General features: G+C 43.8%; 1 protein-coding gene across 1 annotated transcript in view; it reads right to left on the minus strand.

The window, feature by feature from the left end:
- KL (klotho) overlaps positions 1-10,668 on the minus strand; it is a 55,129-nt gene extending 44,461 nt beyond the window's left edge. Inside the window, exon 1 of the mRNA XM_040979893.1 lies at positions 9,874-10,668. Coding sequence (XP_040835827.1) covers positions 9,874-10,668 — 795 coding nt within the window. The remainder of the gene's footprint in view (positions 1-9,873) is intronic.
- Between the last annotated feature and the right edge of the window lie 9,093 nt (positions 10,669-19,761).

Below are 19,761 nucleotides of genomic sequence, written 5' to 3' on the forward strand. Positions count from 1 at the left end.
CCACTACTCCATACTGGAAAACCAAAGGGATGAAGTCCATGGAATGGTAAAGATACAGTCCACAGGGTCCTCTTCCTCACTCTTCCCCTTACTCGTTATTTGAGCTCCAGACTTCCCATTAGCTTCCTTTTGGCATACCTAACTTCTGTTGGATCTATAATATTTTTTTCATTTCATACTTTATAGTTTCACCGCCTTATTGTGTCTTGCTTGATACAAACATCCAAACTTAACACACTCCACCTCCCACACATTCCCAGTAGAACTCTCTTAGACAGAGATTATCCTGGCTTATAGCCACTCTCAATAAGGAAACCATAATAGCATAAACTGCACTACAGCCCAAGTTCCAAAGCCGGTCTACAAGAAGGAATGAACTAAAAAACAAAGTTATGATACGTATTTGTTTATCCAGCCTTTTTTGAATTAATACATTTTTATTTTGAAATTTTGAATTATGTGGTACAATTTTATATAGGCTGGGATTCCCCCCCAAACTCCCACCCCCTGACAAATTTTCCCATTTTGCTACAATGTTGTAGTCCTTCATAAGGAATCCTAATTCTTTCAGTCTCTTATTTAAGTGTAACCCCAACGTTGTTGGTATAGACAATCAGACCAACCAGCATCCCATTGTCTACACATGTCCAACAGTTTCATCGGGAATTCATCTGTCATCTGGAAGCAGGGATGCATGTTCCATTATACCCTCACATCTGTAGATGATAGACACCAGTACTCCATCACTATACATTTCCATAACTGAGAAACCATGAAACAAGGTCAACAACTGGTATGAGTTAGAACAGCAGCAGCAGCAACAACAACAACAACATCAACAACAAATTACAGTACCATGAAAAAAAAATGCGCCACTGAGTAATCAACACATGAGTGACAAAAAGGAAACAAAAGTCTCTTGGGAAAAAAAAATGTCACTGTGTAATCCATGAGCCAGTGATGAACTCGACAAGGGAAAGAAATTGTTTGGAATAAACAAAAGTGAAATAAAAAAATATCAAAACACCTGGGATACAGCCAACCAAACAAAAACAGTATGGGTCAGATTATTGAAGTTACACTTTCCAGCATGGAAAGTGTTTTCTCATAAATGTTCTCTCTCATATAAGGAAAGTGCCTATAAAACTGTATCACATAATACAATGTTAATAACAATACAAAAAAAAATAAAAAAAAGAAAGTGCATCCAGTCTTTTTTTAATGCTTAAATAAGAAAGTTTCTGATGCACATGTATCTATCCAGCTGCTTTTAATGCTTATTTGCTCATTTTTATTTGAAAGGAGAGGGCAACAAAGTGGGAAAGATAAATAAAGAGCTATCTTCTACCCACTGGCTCAGTCCTCAAATACCCATACCCACAACAACCAGGAATGGGCCAACCCAAAGACAGAAGCCAGGAACTTCATCCAGCACTCCTTCATGGGTGGTAGGAACACAAATGCTTGGACCATGTTCTGTGGTCACCCAGGCTCATGAGCAGGAAGCTGGATGAAAAGCAGGAGCAGGGGCCAACACGGTGGTCTAAAACTAAAGTCCTCACCTTGCATATATTGGGATCCCATATGTGTGCCAGTTCATTTCCTGGCTGCCCTGCTTCCCATCCAGCTCCCTGTGTGTGGCCTGGGAAATCAGTAGAGGATGGCCCAAATCCTTGGGACCCTGCACCTGCATGGGAGACACGGAAGACGGTCTGGGTTCCTGGTTTCGGATCAGCACAGCTCCGGCTGTTGCAACTACTTAGGGAGTGAATCAATGGACAGAAGATCTTCCTCTCTGCCTCTCCTCTCTGTATAGCTGAGTTTCCAACAATAATACATCTTTAGAAAAAATAAAGGACTAGATCCCAGTTTGGATAAGTTTAGCTGTAACCATGTAACCACGTACGGAGTGAGCCAGTGGACCTTTCTTTCTGTTCTTCTCTTTGTGAATCTGTCTTACAACAGATAAAAATAAATGGGTCTTTAAAAAAACACTTACTTTGTTTTATTTAGTTTAATTCAATGGGTCTCAATCTTTCATGTTAGATGGTTATTTAAGATGTCTATTGATTTTTAGCTGTCCATTCGTATTTAATACTGGCAAACAAACACTTGTGCATTGCAGGAGCTGTGAAGTGGGTATTGCTTTTGATTTTCAATTCCACAGTAATCATGTGTTTTAATCATTTGGAGTGGAACCCACAAGATCAGAACAGGAGAGGTCTTTCCTCATGAGTTCATCATCTACCTTGGAATAGGCTTTTTAAGTTTTCACCTAGATTGTTGATCACTCTGAGAGCCTGGGGGTGGACAGGAAGAATGGGGAAGTCTTTGCATTTGTCTCACACATGGTATTTGTGCCCTCACATGTGACCACTATAGCTTGGATATTAGAAGAGCTGTCTTGCACCCAGCATTGCAGTGTAATGGTTTCAGCCACTGCCAGCCATGGCAGCATCCCATATGGGCCCAGTTCATGTCCTATCCAGCTCCCTGCTAATGAACCCAGGAAAGAAGCTGAATATGGCCCAAGAATATGGGTCTCTGCATCACCCCACTTGGGAAAGCTGGATGAAGTGCTTGTTTTTCAGCTTTGGCCTGGCCCAACCCTGACTGTTGAGATTATTTGGGGGAGCAGAGTGAACCGTTAGAGGGGAGATCTCTCCCTCTGTCTTTCCCTTTCTCCCCATTTCTGTAACACTGCCTTTCAGATAAATAGAACAGATTTTAAAGAAAGAGAACAGGTAAACCCCCAAAAACTCAAAGAGAAGAGCTTGATCCTCAAAGTCTTATATTAATAGTAATTGGGTTGAAGTTACTTGTTAATGGATTAGGATTAAGAATTAGTGAAATTATGATGTCTGGAAATGGGGCCTTTGGAAAGTAACTGTATTAGATTAAGCTGCTAGCTTGGGGCCCATAATCAAATCCTGGTGGCCTTAGAAAGAGACATGTAGATATGGGGGGCGGGGTGAGTGTAATTCTTTAGCTTTCTGTATCCCCACGTGAACTTCCCCCCACAGGCGCTCTGCCACCTAACACCCTCATCTGATGGCAGATCAACGCAGCCACCTCATTTTGAATAATGAATCTGCAAAAATCTGAGCAGAGAAACAAAACAAAACAAAAAACACCTCTTCCCTGCCTAGGTAGTCTCAATGAGTGATGGTGAGAGAAAGCTGACTACTCCAGAGCCTGACGTCTTCAGTCCAGACACCTTCCATGTTACTCTCTGCACAAACTTCACATCTCCTGAGGTAGAAGACAAGCAGATGTTCAGTGGCAAGGACTGCAATTAGTGATCTAAAAGTCCAGTTGTTTCTAAAACAGATTTTGACCAATTTCCCATTTTAGCCACTCATGCCCTCTAGTTCCAGGCTCTCTAGACTGGTTACTCGCTGAGCCTTCTGAAGATTCTGCAACTATCAAACTGTTCTTGGCTTCTCTCACTGCCAGAGAAGCAGCCCACTTTCTGGACTGTGAGAAGCCCATAGCATCTGTCCTCTGCTTTTCAGGTTCGGAAGTTTTGCTGCTTCTCCGCTTCCTACAGCTTTGTGGATCTCCTCCTCCTCCTTCTTCTCTCTCAACAATTCCTTCACTCAAGGCCCATGAGGTTTCCAGAGCTAACACAGTCGCAGGAGTGAATACAATCTGCCATCTTTTTCCAGAAACTGTAATAAGTATGGTGCACAGAAAAATTGGAAAAATCTGGATAAGCAGGAAAAAAAAAATCATCTCTAATGCCAGCACCCTGAACAACGAACCCATTGTTAATATTTCTTTCTGTTGCTTTCACATTGTGTGGGTGTTTCGCAGAGAGGTGTTTTGTGTCATTCACATAACAAATATCTCTCAAAGTCCTATGAGGCTCTGAGTGTAACATGGAAAGCAAGGTAAACATATTCTAGGTCTGCTGAAGGAAGAGAAACAAACCGTTTCAACAGAATTTTATTGGAGAGGTCCTACAGAATTTCATGGAAGCAGAAATAAGGCTTAGCAAGCCTGGTCTTGGGTTTGACAGAGAAGGGTTGCTGGGATAAATAAGAGACAGAAGACTGGGGACAGTATTGTGGGCAAACCTGCAGAATCCAAGAGAAGCCTTTTGTCTCCCATCTGTGTAGAGATACCTGGAAAGGCAACCATGGCTGGAAGGGGTGACTCTGGCAGCCCCTGTTAGTTAAAGAGAGGCACTGGCATCTTTCCCTACCAAGCATCATGCGCTGCCATGGAGGCAGGAGGCGAGGCCAAAGCCACTTACATAGCAAACCTGGTATCCCAGCACCAAACCTACCCAGCAGCACCAAGAAAACACTCATGATATAATCCCCCTCCCATGGGTCCGCACCATCCAATGCTGTTGCATTAACAAGTACATTTGGAGGGAACAAGTATTCAAACCACAGCAGCTATTTTATATAATAATAATAATAATATTAATTTAATAATAATAAGAAGGTGGGGGTAAATCTCAGGCAAAGAGACATCACTTCACATTTTCATTTTCTGTCCCCTGGAGGAAACCAGAATATTATTTGCTTTACAAACCCACAAAGATTATCCATACTTTGCTGGGGATTTATTTTCACTGTTCTTCCTAACTCTTTAAAACTACTTCCCAGATATTGTGGGAGAAAGTAGACAGCTAAGTATCCAATTTGCAAGGAAAAAAAATGGACACATCAAAGACAACAGGGACTATTTTACAACCACATTATTCACTTACGAAAACTACACTGGAAACTTCTCATTCACTATGGGGAGAAGAGTGACAGGTTATCCTCAGATCAACTTTGTACCCAGAACACATGAAACATGAACATATAAAAGGTGTGTCCTTCTGATTCAGCTAAATACAGGTTACAAGTATAGTTGTCTGATAATTTTTCTTGAATATTGGAGAATTCAATGAGTACATACATTGTTACTACCAATGGATTTCCCTTTACCTTCCAAAGCACATACTCCATTCTTCCTTTACTTTGAAAATCTCCCTTTTGCCTCAAAAAAGTGAGATAACTTTTTAAAAGTGCACTTTTTTAAAAGATTTTTTTGTTGTTGTTTTTATTGGAAAGGCAGATATACAGAGAGGAGAGACAGAGAGGAAGATCTTCTGTCTGATGATTCACTCCCTAGGCGGCCTCAACGGCTGGAGCTGAGTCAATCCAAAGCCAGGAGCCTCTTCCGGGTCTCCCACACGGGTGCAGGGTCTCAAAGTTTTGGGCCGTCCTCAACTGCTTTTCCAGGCCACAGGCAGGGAGCTGGATGGGAAGCGGGGCTGCCGGGATTAGAACGGGCGCCCATATGGGATCCCGGGTGTGCAAGGCAAGGTCCTTAACCACTGCGCCACCGCGCCGGGCCCAAAGTGCACTTTTTTTTTACACAAATTGATTATATCACAATTGTGGTTCAGAGCAATGATATTTTTTGAAACAATCAGAAGGTTTCTGTGTGTCAAACTGCTGACTGATGACCTAGTCAGGCAGTGTAGTCATACATAACTTCATTTTGCACTTGGCATTATTTAAATGTTCGATAATTTTCATTATCACTCTTATTGAATTTTAAATAATTGGCATTGGTAAAATGTTGCTATGATTTTGAAAGTAGTAGTTCCTTTTCTATTCTATTTTTTTTTTTTTTCTCCTTGGGGCCAGCATTATGGCAAAACTACCACCAGCCATGTCATGCTGGCATTCCATAGGAAAACCAGTTTGACTCACAGGGCTCCACTTCCAGTCCAGCTCCCTGCCAATGCTCTGAAAAAAGGAGTAGAAGATGGCCCAGGTGTTTAGGCCCCTGCCACCCATGTGAGAGTTGCAGAAGAAACTCTTGCTCCTGGTGTCCGCTTAGCCCTGCTCCAACCAATGATGTGGTCATCTGGGGAATGAGGCAGAGGATGGACGATTTTTCTCTCTCTGTAACTCTTACAAGTTAGATAAGTAGACAGATTGATTGATTAATTAATTAATTAATTAATTTTTATTGGACTGGACTATAACTTTTACAAACACATTGCGTTCAGAGATTCAAAGAAGAATGATTCAAGTTCTTTGGAACATATTGTAACTCTCTCTGATTAAATGTATACAGAATCAGCAGTATTCTATTATATACATTACCTTTCAACCCAGTTGGCTAATCTAGCCAAATTTTTTACAGACTTCCTGAAGGTACATAGCATAATTTGAGTACACCTAATATATAATAAACTACTAATTCCTTTAGGAATGAAGATTACAAAATCTCTTCCCAGATAAACCGTATAAATAACACCAGACTGTGACTTTACCCCATGGTGAAAACACCTGCATAGCACTGAATGGGACTATAAGCTTTTAGCTGGAAGTCTTTATCAGAGAATCATATGTTTGATGATAAAGTTCAAATTTGCAGAGAAAATGTGAGTTTTTGACTCTTTATGAATACTGATTTTTCTACTTCCCACCTGAGATTTGGTGTTCTCTGTCAGAAAATGGCTAGTGATATTGGTAGCAGAATAAAGCATAGAAACATGAGTCAATGGGGGCAAAATTAAACTCTTCAATAGCCAGAAGCCACCCTCTGATCTCCAGCCACAAAACTGTCCTAAGTCAGATGAACAAGCCTTTTTCACTAAGATAATTGCCCAGCTGGTAGGCTGGTAAGAGGGGAGATAAGCAGTGAACCAAGCATGTGATAGGAGGCATCCCAATGAAGTGTGGCATTATGGGGCTCCATGGAAGGGAAAGATGGCATTCAGGTGTGGGCCCAAAGCAGCTGCTTCTTGAACAGGCAGGGACCCTCCCCTGTCTGCAGGTCATACTCTGCCGTGTCTACCAGGAAGACTCGCCATCAGGACACACTGCAGGGGGTATGGCAGCAGCCAGGTCACCAGCTAGGAGGCAGATTCTCCTGGTGGTCAGGACCCCAGCTGTGGCAGTAGATGATAGAATGGATTTGATTCTCTCCACATTCAGAAGGTAGGGAGAGCTGTAGGATTTGTTGAAAATTAGAAGTAAGATATCAGAGGAAGACAAGGGTTAAGAATAAGAATCCAACAAGAATAGAAAATGCCACGAGAGAGATTGGGAAAACAAGGGTTTAGTATTAATAGTGTCACATTTGATGCGTCTATTATACATTAATTGGTCTAGCCAAGGCTCGAACCCAAGAAAAGTCCCACTGGAGGTTCAAAGTTTGAAGTCCTTTGGATACAAAGGGTCACCTGGAGTGAACTAGAGGCGAGCCCTTTTTACAGGCAAGGTGAGGACCCAAAGGCAAAGAGATCTGGAATACTCGCGGGGTATGCAGGGAGAAACTACAGGTAGGGGTCTGGAGGCCAAACTGAGGGAGTGCATCAGGAAAGAGGGAGTGGTGGCTTAGAGCAGCCTCACACACAACTCAGCTGAGTGCGAAGTCGAGGCTCACACCTCACACCAGTCATGGTCCCACCACACATTAGTGCTCAGATTAACCTCCCCTAGCCCAGCTTTCCTAGTTGTCTTTTCTGCAGGTCCCCTGCACAGCTATGTGCATGAACTTCCCAGGACTGGGGTTGGGATGGAAGGGGACTTACCAAGAAGGTGTAGCCTTCTCTGGGTTATAATCAGAAATCCAGGCCACAATCTCAGCAAGAAAATCCTTCCTTCAGTTTCTCTCTCCTGCACTGCACCCCCATCTCTCTCACATACACTCCCAAACACACTATTTTGTCACGTTCACACCAAGATTAAGAACCTCAAAGTGATCACCCATGCCTCCATTCTAAGCACCCCGCCCAGCTGCAGTCCCTGGGGCCTGCCACCTGCAGGTCATCAGATCATAACTCTGAATCCCTGGGAGGCCTCCCCTGTTCCCAGAGGAGTCCCCTAGCCCACTTGTCAATTAGGGGTGAAACAGAGAGGAATGGAAGGTGTGCTGGCTTCTCCATACTTCATCAACATCAGACCCGCAGGCACAAATAAATTCTCTTCAGTCCCAGTGGCTTCTAATTGTGTGGGACAGTAACAGCCAATCTCCATTTGAAGTTTCCCAGTGCTAATTTCTGCCATATGTGACTTGTTTTTTAGGTAAGAGACAGCTTCCCTACACCCACTTCCTCCTTCCACACACCAAGAAAGAACATTGGAAACAGAATGAAAAGATCTTCTGGGATCAAATTAACGAATCTCTTTTGATAAACAACTTATTTCTAAGTAAAAGCACAAGAGTGACTGAATTCCAAATCCAAGCACATTTAAAAGCAAAATTAATATTTTACAGCAATCAACATTGTTTGTGGCATCAGCAAAACCAAGTCAATTATCCACCAGTTGCTAATTTCTTACAAATACAAAGTCCACTGCATTTCTGGAAAGGATGCTGAGTGTTTGGCACAACTTTAGTTTAATGTCTCATGAAAGTAACTAGAAAGTTAGTCATAGGGTCAAAAATAAGCACGAGAATCTAAAATCTGTTGATTATTTAAAATACCAAAGTACCAGAGTCATGTGGTTCCTTATCTTACAAATGAAACGACCATAACTCACTATAACAAATGACTTCTGTATAAATACAGAGTCTATTTGTACTTTAAAAATAGGATGTGTATGATTTAACTCTTCAGCAGTGACTTCCCAGGCATGCTCTGCCACATCTTCAGCAGGTCCACTGGTCTCTTTTTTCTCACATCTATGGGTGATTTGTTTATGTTCTTCAAAAGGTGTAGCATTTCTCTCCACAAAAATAACAGCAACCATAAACTGCTGGTGTTTATGGTGTTTTCTTCTTCTTTTGGTTTCCCTAAAAGGATTGACAAACTGAAAAAAGCTTAAGAATCATTTGCTCAAAAGTACCCTTCTGAGAAGACATACAAGATATCGCCAAAATCGCAATTTGTCCATCAAATGAAACCAACCTCTTTTTATGATGGGTAGTAGCGGACAGGTTTTATGGAGCTGATGTACAATCTAATTTAGATATTATTACATTACCAGCATCTCAGAGCCCCTACGTCAACTTAATAATCCAGTACTGTTCTACCTCAATTATCTATGGCTTTAATTAACACTGCTTAAAAATAGTCTTTCTCTTGAGCTTGTTCAGAATACATGGCTTAATTTTGAACTTGAACACTGTTCTCCCAATAGCTCCACAAGCCACCAAAACAGTATATCCAAACTTGCACATTGAAGCACTTTTATTAAAATATTTATACATATACCTAAGATACCCAGATCCAAAACCCTGGACAAAATGTGCCAACTGACATCACAACACTCAGGAAAGATGACAAGCACAGAAAAAAAATGATTGAGAAATAATTTTAGCACAAAGATATTTCCTGAGCGAATGAAGACTTGCACGAAGGTGTTAAAGGTGTTAGAATGACTTTCATCTAGTGAATGAGGAGCCCTTAAACTGGACAGAGCACTACGGGAATACAGGTGTCACACGGCCAACGTCATGTTTATCTTCTTGTGCCTGGCATCTCCATGTTAGCTTTGTTCATCCACCTCCATCCTTTCCCTGCGGCTACCACCAGTTTCCTGTGCTTACCTGGGAACTCACAGAGAAAGAAATTCTTTCCCTGCACTGAACAAACTGACTCCTCTGTCCTAGGGATGCATGAGCTCCCGGGGGCACTCAGGGCCTCACACATTGCCGGCTTCCCCTCCCAGCCTTAATTCCGCCTCCTCCAAAGGAGGTCGGAGCTGGCAGTTTCCCTGAAGGCGTCAATCCTAGGTGAATTCACCAGTGTGCTCCAGGGAGACCCCATCTGAGCTGGAGACTCTGGCCTCCCCAGTTGGCCTTGGCACTTCCAAGGGTCGTGCTCTCTCGCGCGCTCTCTCTCTCTCACTCACTTTTTTCCCCTCTCTCTCTCTCTCTTTCAGCGGCGTGGCCCCCAGCACTCACCAGGAGGAGATTGTGCGCCACCAGGTACCCAAGCCGCGCGCTGCCCTGGACACCAGGGGCCAAGCGCCCAGTGGCATAGCCGTGCCAGGCTACCACGTAAGGGTTGTCGATGGTGATCCAGTACTTGACCTGGCCGCCGAAGTGGCGGAAGCAGAGCTCGGCGTAATCCCTGAAGTGGTCGGCCAGGGAGCTGTTGGCCCAGCCGCCGTAGGCGTCCTGCAGGCGCTGCGGCAGGTCCCAGTGGTACAGGGTGACCACGGGCTGTATGCCCAGCTCCCGCAGCCGCTCCAGCAGGCGCCGATAGTAGCGCAGCCCCTCGCGGTTGGGGGCGCCCGCGCTGCCATTGGGGAGCACCCGAGCCCAGGAAATGGAGAAGCGGTAATGGGTGACCCCGAGTTCGCGCAGCCCCTCTGTGTCGCGGAAAACATTATTGTAGCCGTCGCTGGCCACGTCTCCGGTGGCGGGCGGGGGTGGAGACTGGGTGTCCGACGGCAAGGGAGTGTTCGGGGGTGCCGAGGGGTGGTGGGTGAATGTGTCCCAGATGGACGCGCCCTTGCCGTGCTGCCGCCAGCCGCCCTCTGTCTGGTAGGCGGCGCTGCCCACGGCCCAGAAGAAGCCGTCGGGGAAGGTGTCATGGAGGAGGCCCGCGGCCTCGGGGGACGGAGGATGTGCGAAGCGGGCCCAGGTCTGCGCGCCATCGCCCGGCTCAGCGCGCAGGCGGCGGCCGCCCAGGGCCAACAGCAAGAGCAGCAGCGGCGGCGGCGACGGGCGGCGCGGCGGGGCGCAGGCGGGCATGCTGGTGGGAGCCAGGCGCTGGGGCCCCGCGCCGCGCCCATTTATGCCCGAGCCCGCCGCTCCCGCCCGCCCCCGCTGGCGCGCCCGGCCCCGCTCCGTGAGGGCCCCGTGGCAATAATTACCTGCAATCGGCGCCTCCCTCGGCGCGGGAACCGGGGGCGGGGATGCCAAGGGCGAAGGGTACTGCGAGAGGGGGCGCGATGGCGAGCGCGAACAGGGCACCTGTTCCTCTCTGATCTAGTGAGCAGTATGGGCTGCCCGTGCGGCTCTCAAGTTCTCGCCGCCTGCCCTTTCCCATCAGCTCGCGGGAGAAGCAGAGGAGCCCAGGTACCTCGAGGTGGGAAAGCGATACACCAAGTTTCCCCCGGCTTGGACGTGGGGTCTAGGCCCAGCTTTTGCAGAGCCCGCCGGGGAAGAAGCACCTGATTTCTCTTTCCTGCCATTCGGGAGCTGGATAACCTGCAGGTTGTCTGAAATTCTATGAGGAGAGTGAGACAGGGGAGCCCGGTTGGACTTTGCCATGTTAGAGGCATAGACTGCAGAAGGCTTGTCCCTTAGCAGGTGCGCCTCACTCTGACCGAGCCGGAGAGGGAGGTACCCTTCTCCTCCTCCTCCAAGGATCCCGGTCTCAGAAGCCTTCGGGGAAGACAAAGTATACTTCAGAGTTGTGTTGGGACTTTGCTTTATTCTCTCTTGTACTGTCAGCATTCTGTAATCACTCCAAACCAGTATTGGTTTTAAACGAGATCTCTAAGAATTCCCCGGGGCACCTTCAGATCAGAGTTGTTGGTGGGATGGGAGGGGGAGATTGAGAAACCAACAAAATCCCCGTGGAAGATTTCTCTTTGACTAAATCGCTTTTGTCTTTATTATCTTTTGCATCTGTCTTCGAAATAATTAATTTTCAGCTCTGAATTAGTAAGTTATTTGTGCAAAACTGCCCAAACCTGTTTTGAGTGAATGAGACAGAGGTCTTCCATCTGCTGGTTCACTCTCTAGATGGCCACAACAGCCATCTGGGCTGGATCAAGCTGAAGTCGGGAGCCTGAAACTCCATCCAGGTCTCCCGTGGATAGCAAGTAAGTCCTGGCCATCTTATATTGGAGTTGGCTGGGCAGTGGAGCACCCAGGAATCCAACCAGCGCTCTGCTGTCGGCTGCCTGCACTGCACGAGTTGCCTCTTAACTACTGTGCCAGTTTGCAGGCTGTGTGCTCTTATTATCAGGATAGCTCTATCCCAAGATTTCAGCAGAGGCTTGGGCAGTGGCCTGCCGTACGTAAGATATAGAATTCAGTGCTTATATGATCAATTGCTATTCCTGAGATCTGGGCCGACAGTACTAACCAATCACTTTTACTGGGCCACGGTGTGGCTTTAAAGTGTCAGCATTTCAGTTCCTGGGAAGGCAACTGACTCCTTCTCTATGGATTCATTCATTCATTTATACATTCCACAAATATATGTGAAGCACCTGTGATGTGCAAGCACTATTCCAAGTGTTGAAAATAAAAAGTAAATAAAATGATTTGCCTTCTATTCTTATGGAATAAGGAAACTCAATTTTTAAAAAAAAATCATCTGAGACTGATGCAGTCTGTATAAGGGAAAGAAGACAGAGGACTTGCACTTTACACAGTGGCTTGAGGCAGTGTCTCCTGAGGAGTCCGAGAATGCTAACCTCAGGTTACAGCTCTTATTCTGTGAGCTGCTGGAGAGGCAGAGGAGGAACATTCCAGAGACAGAGCTCTGAAGGTGGAGCTAAGTAGGCTTGTTTCAAGGAATCCGGGAAGCAGCGTGACTGGACCCAAGTAGAGCTCGGTGAGCGATGGAAGAAGACAAGCAGTGAAGGACACAGAGGGCCCGAGGCATGGGAGCGAGTGTGTGCGCACTGTACGTCTGACAGGTGTTAACATCCTAAGTGGAGAGCTCACACTACTTAACAGCCAGGAAACAAATAACCCAGTGTAAAAATGAGAAAAGGACTTGAATAGATTTTTCTGCAAAAAAAAAAAAAAAAAAGACTCACGGATGGCCAACTGAAATATGAAACAATGTCCAACATCACCAATTGAGAAATACAAATAAAAACCAACGTTAAAGTGCCTAATATCAACAAATATAAAAGGAGCTGACAAGGTGGGTCTGTAGGTTAATCCTCTCTCTGCAGTACCCACATCCAGGCCCTTGTTTGTATCCCAACTGCTCCACTTCTGATCCAGCACCCTGTTTATGGCATGGGATAGCAGCAGAGGATGGCCCCAAGTCCTTGGGACCTTATGCCAATGTGGGAAACCATGAAGAAACTCCTGTCTCTTGGCTTTGGATAGGCTCAACTCTGGCTGCTGCAGCCACTTGGGGAATAAACCAACGGATGAAAGTTATCTCTGTCTCAGCTTCTCACTCTCTTTCTCTCCTTCTTTCTTTGTAAAGTCTGCCTTTCAAATAAAAATAAATAAATCTTCAAAAAAAAAGATTTAAAATGTTGGCAAAGACACAGAGAAAATGCATCCCTTATATACTGTTGGTGTGAATATAAGTCGGTAGGGTGAGGAAGGGCCTCAAAAAACTGAAACTAGAACTGCTGTGTGACTCATGTACGGCACAGCTGTCTGAGTTCCATATTGATGCAGCACTAGCGCCAACAGCCCCAGTGTGGAATCAACCATAGCCCTGGTAGTGGATGAATGGGTAAAGAAAAGGCACTGTGGATACATAACGGAACGTTAGTTATAAAGGAAGGAACATGAATGAAGATGGAGAATATTATGTCAAGTGAAAGAAGCCTGGGTAGAGAGACAAACATGAATCTTATGTGTGAAATCTAAAAATCTCGATCTCCAAGAAATAGAACAGAATGGCAGTTTCCAGGAGGTGGCAGGAGAGAGGGGAATATAAAATTTCAGATAAAGAGAAGGAATAAAGTCAGGAGACCCACTGCACAACATGATGACTTGAATTAATACTATATTGTTATCTTGATAGTTACTAGGAGATTTTAAGTACCCTCCCCATCAAAAATGATATGTGAAATAATGTATGTGCTAATTAGCTCGGTTTAACCATTCTACGGCATTTTAAAACAATATTGCATGTGATAAATTAAAATTTGTATCAGTGAAAAATGCAAATTAATTAATTTTTAGAGACTGGAGTGGAGGGACTGGTTGTCCATTTTCTTAACTACTGCATTCCCAGTCCCTCGAATAGTGCTAGGCACAAACCACTGATTTACTTAAAGGCTAAATAAAGGCAGGGCTTTGCTTTGGGGTCATGATGAGACCTACCTTCATCTCTGTACAGGACAGTTTCATCTACCTTTGTATTTACTGTTCCCTTGAACAATAGATTTTCACCACCAGAAACGCATTGTAAGTACCTGTTTTTTTGTTGTTGTTGTTGTTATGTGTTGCTTCCATTGTTTTCTTGTCTCCAATTCCCTTTGCAAATTTCACTCTTCAAATCTCAGATATTGTCATATCATTTCTGTGGAAACTTCAGTGGCCAGTTCCATAAAAGTAAATTTCTCCCTCCTCTGAATTTCTTGTTATCCTCATCAAAACAAATTAAGCAGCTGTCTTATTTTCAACTTTCTTGACCCTGACTCTCTCTCTCATTGCCAGTGAGAGCAGATTGTCACCTGTGTTTTGAGGTCTCTAAACACCTCGCAGTTGTCTGGTCCTCGGTGTTGCTCAGTCAGATCGTGGCTGTGGATGGGAACACCTGCTCATAAAGGGAGAATGTGAGGGCTAAGCCAAGGGCTCCTGGGGTTGGTGCTGTGAGGGAGGTCCAAGGAACACATGAGTCTCCTCTGCTTCCCAGGGCTAGGGAGGGCTTCTGTGGCTATAGAAGCATACAGGAGGAGCACAGGTGAGAAAGGGCTGGAGGAACAACTGTGGATGGAAGAGGGAAAGATGAGCAGCTTGGCGGCCATGTTTAGGTGGCTGAAAATCCACAATGTGACCAAAGTCACTAAGCAAAGTGTAGATGTCCTTTGCAGATACCTTCACCCACACATTCCAAGTACAGTCAGCAAGTCACCTCTTATTTGTGGGAAAACAAAGCATTAGAAATCCCTTTCAGCTGGCTGGAGGTGGTTGTAAAAACCACAGCCAAAACAAAAAACAAACATATGAGGAGCATCAGTAGCAGTCATTCACACTTTAGGAGTTCAGGACTTAATAACCATGAACAAAACCTGATAAACAGAAAGTTCTGGAAATAGAGTTTAATTGTTATGTCATCTTTTTTCATTCTGCTGAATTAACTATCATCTGGGAATGTCTGCTTGTAGATGCTCATGGCTTTGGTGTCAACCATAGGAGATGGGTGTGCTTCATATACCTCTGAGATGGATATATTTCAAAGGTGAAGTATTTAAACAGTATGTCCTGCCTTTTAATAACTGCTGTAAAAAATGTTTTTTTAAATTATTATTTTACTGTCAGTTAATTTAAAAATAGCCATAGATACCATCTGCCCTCAGAAGACAGACCACGCATCAATAAGTGATACTTTGCCTCAGTTGTTTCCCAGCAGCACCAGGAAGCCTTCGTAATGAGATGTTAACAAGCTACCACCTTGCAAACAGGCTCATCTCTAGCTCCCAGAGGGATGTGTGATGCTATAGGCTGATTTAGTCACTTTTGACTTCAGCTAAAGTGGTACAATGTGACTATGTGGAGCATTTTTTCATTGCCGAAGTGTCATTGTTTGACATTTATTGAAAAATAAAAATATTGCATCAACAGAATAACACGAGTCTGTTTCAGCCTACTGACTGATTAATCCTACAAATAATGATGGTACATACTAACTTGTGCTACGACTATTTAAGAAGATACTGCAACAAGTTTGTTGCACTTTTCAAGTGAATTTACACAAAACTTTAGGTACTTCAAATTTATATGAAACAATACAGAGATAATCACTAGTCAAGGATGGGTGTGATTCCGTGAGGATTTTAGTCATTTGACACCCAGGTAGATGTGCAGGGACTGAATCATCACATCTCAAATAGGCAGGTAAAAATATGAGCAAATGGGCTTGGTGCAATGGTTCAGCCTGTTAAACTGCCAATTAGGATCCCTGCATCTGACATCAGTGTACCTGGGACTGAATCCCATCTCCATTTGTGATGCTTTGTCCTACTAATGTGCATCTTGGGAAGGCAATGGATGATGAACCCAGTATTGGAGCTTGGATTCAGTTTCCTTCAGCCCAGGCTATAGAAAATATTTCAGGGAGTTAAAATATTCTCAGGGAGGAAAAGACTCTCACTCTCTCTCTGCCTCTCTCCTGTTTAAATAAACTAAGTAGGATAACTCTTAAAGTGAACATATGCCACCTGCTCTGTCTGGCACACCTCTGAAAAGCCCAAAAAGACGTTTCAGGAAGTGACACTGAGATTCTGAATGGTGACTAGCAAATTCCTCATGCACACAGATTTCCAAAATCACCAAATATTTCACACACTTACACAAAGAACCAGGAAGGCAACAGGGGCCCGTTCCTCTTCACTGGTATATTGCTCTTACTGCTTATGTGTAAGTGAGACACAAGTAAAAGCAATTTACATTTCAAGAGCTGAATTTCAAATCTGGAAGGACCCAGTCCAGCTCAGCAGCCACTCTGACACTGCAAGTGGTGAAATTATAGAGACAGACAGTCTTGTAACATTTCAAATCAGTTGATTTGGTAGTAACACAAAGGATTTGTAGAAAGAAGAGATACTGGAACCTGGAAGACCACCATTAAAGCAACTGCAGATGTTGAATTAAGGAAAACATACCCATCAGGATGAAAATGCCCAGGGAGTGAAAGGTGCAAGGCGATACAAAAGAAAGCATTGCATATGAGAGATGAGAAAAGGGAAAATTAAAGATGGCTTAAATATTTTGAACTTATTTAAAAATAAAGACGATAGAGCCAACAATACAACTGTACATTCGAGGAGGTATAATTTGAGCAAAAGATTAATTCAGAAATGGAAGTTCTGCTACTTTGGTCTAAGCCACTGCTTGGGATACACAAAACCTCCATCAGAGTGCCTGGGATCAAGTCCTGCCTCTACTTCCAACTGAGCTTCCTGCTTATGCTCCTGGAAGACAGTAAATCACAGTTTAAGGATTTCAATTCCTGCCACACACATGGGAGACCTAATGGAGTCCCAGGCACCTGGCTTCAATCTGGCCCATCCTGGCTGTTATAGGTGTTTAGGGATTCTTCTTCTTCCTCTTCTTTTTCCCTCTCTCTCTCTGTCATTCTGATCTTTAAATAAAAAACATAAATGAACGTTAACATATGGGCATTTCATAATTATAAAAAGGTTCACAATCTGTATGGATCAAACAACAGGTTATAATGCTATATGAAAAATATCTCTCAAAAGATTAATTAAATGTTAAATATTTTGAGTTTGAAGTGTCAAAGATGCAAATGTAGACACAGTATCAAAAATCTTAAGGTAGTTACAGATTGAAGACTTGGAGCAGAAATTTTGATATCAGGATAGAGAATAAAATGATGGTACTGAAAGAAATAATTTAAAAGTCAAGTGTTGCACCTTAGTATATCTCTCCAATGGGCACAGAGAAAGGCATAGAATAAGAAAGAAAATCCCTCCCTCAAAAAAGAACTCCACAGAGGGATGCGCAAACACAAGGTGTTTTTCTAGTTTAAAAAATCAGCATAGCATTTGAGAAAGGACAGTTGGTTATTCTTCTTAAGAAAAGATATTTGATCTGGTGTAGATCATATAGTGTCTTTGGGGACACATTTACGTATATATAAATCAGGTTACCATTTAATCCTTGCCGCAATTCTTTATTAAAGTCCTGCTGCTCTGCTTGCAATACTGAGAAGGCAACGGGAAGATGGCCCAGGTTTCGGGCTCCTATCACAAATGTAGGAGACCAGCATGCAGTTCCCAGCTCCAGAAGTGATTCAGCCTAGCTATTGTGGCCATTTGGAGACTGAACTAATGGATGCCACATCTCTTTCTCTCTCTCTCCCTCCCTCCCTTTTTGTCACTATGTCCTCCAAACAAATACATAAATGGATCAACAGGAAAAATAAGAGACATATCTATTTCCAATGAAATTGAAAGGTATTAATGGTAGTACTTCAAAAAGCTCATGAAAATTAAAATATGGGTTTATTTGGATGTAAAAGGTTTTTTTTTTTAAATCCATGTGAACAAGAGATCTGCAAAAAATTTCATTCAAAATTAATATGAAGAAAGTATATGTGGATTTCAGTTAAGGGGAGACACTTACCTTTTAATTCCATTTCTCAGGGAACTTTCTGAAGCATCCTCAGAAATGAAAAGGAAATAAAGGACTGATACAGGAGTTGGCTGAAAGAGATACAACTATGAAGTAAGTGTTTTACTTGGCATCACTACAGAAGAAATCAGCATCTGTGATACTATGCCAGCAGCAGAGCGAAGGAAGCCTGACACAGACGCAGTTACACACTGGTTTTCTACCTTTACTCAGCACAGTCAGGGACTACTCACACCCTGAACTCTAGTCCCTCCTCTAGCTGAAAGCAAATATCCAACACCAACTCCCTCCAGCCTTCAATCTGGAGAGAAATACTCCATCCAGCCTCACTGGAAGGCTGTGATCCAATCACAGAAGTGTACAATAAGTCCCCTTCCCCCTCATCTAACTGCCACACCAACAAAGCTGCTGGGGATTGTCGCGGAAGCCTCAGACATGACCTAAGAAGGTTCTGGAAAACCAAAGTTCATAGGGGTGACAAAAACAAGGACAATAAAGAAAGCCTCAGTCTCTGCCCCCACAGAAGGGTGAAGAATGGTCCCTGAAGCACAGCTGGCTAGCTTGGCAGAAAATCCCCCTGCAAAGGCCCATCTCGCCTGCTTTTCTTATCTGATACCTCATGCCCAGTGTTTAGTAGCAACAACAACAACAACAACAACAAAAGGTCATGCTAAGAGGGCAAAGAAAAATATCTAAAGAAACACAACAAACTTTAAAGCCAGATTCCAAATTAAAGAAATTAAAACAAAAGAAGCATTTCTTCAGGGCAAGCAAAGTTAGTTCTATGTGAATGTAAATGTTAGAGAATCTATACTGAGGGACTCTAACATATTCCTTTATTCTACCAAAAGATAGAAACTTTACACTAGAGGACTGTGGCTACAGCTATATTGCACGATCCCATGAATGATTCTGGAAGTGATACCTGAATTTTATTTTAAGCTGTGGTGGCATAATGTCAAGAAAAAGAGTTGGAAGAAGAAAAGGCCGACAGCATGAGGATGGATGATTTTGTTTAATATACTTTCCAACTCTACTTGACATTTCCACTTGTGTTTATGTTCGAGGAAATGCATGTCACTGCATCCTGGGTCAGTGCGCCAAGAGTTAGCTCTGGCTAGGAGGAGACCAGAAGAGCAGGCGTGAAGGCTGCGAAGGGAGTTAGAAGCAGAGATGATGGTGTAGACGGGCACGTTTTGAAAGACTGACCGAACTGAGCGGGATGGTAGGGAACAGCAATAACTATCTCTGCAAATGAAGACTGATCCGCTGGAGGAGCAAAGACCCCCCCCCCCGAAAAAAGAAACAACTGAAAAAGCCATGATAGTGAATTTCCTCAACAAAAGATGATGGGAACAGAGCTGAACAACAGGATGGAAGCAAAGTGGCTTGTGTTTTTAAGGGAGCTGCCATGTAACTCACACTTCGCTCAAAGACTTTATGCAGTATTTTGGGGTGTCTAGGTGCTGGCATTTAAAACTCCTGTGACCTGTTTCATGAGACAGCTATGCTCCTCCTAAAAGACAAAATCGAATTTGCTATTTCTTTGTAGGCGATCAGGCTCCTGTGCTGATTGAGGTCGGCAGTCGGGTTTTGGATAGCCCAATTAGCATCCATTAGGCCACAGACTGCCACCCTGTTCCTGACCACAGCCTTGAGATTGGTGTCCTGTGTCACCAGGGGCACTGGTCGGAACAGAATGTGAATTAATTAGTAGGACTGTTTCTGTAGCCTATAAAAACAGCACAAAGCACAGCGTTCCCCGAAAGTGACTAATAAAACCCGCGTGTGGGCGCTGCACCCTTGACA

Source organism: Ochotona curzoniae, unplaced genomic scaffold (genome assembly GCF_017591425.1).
Source record: "Ochotona curzoniae isolate NIBS_2020 unplaced genomic scaffold, NIBS_Ocur_1.0 contig_3332, whole genome shotgun sequence".
Taxonomy (NCBI): domain Eukaryota; kingdom Metazoa; phylum Chordata; class Mammalia; order Lagomorpha; family Ochotonidae; genus Ochotona; species Ochotona curzoniae.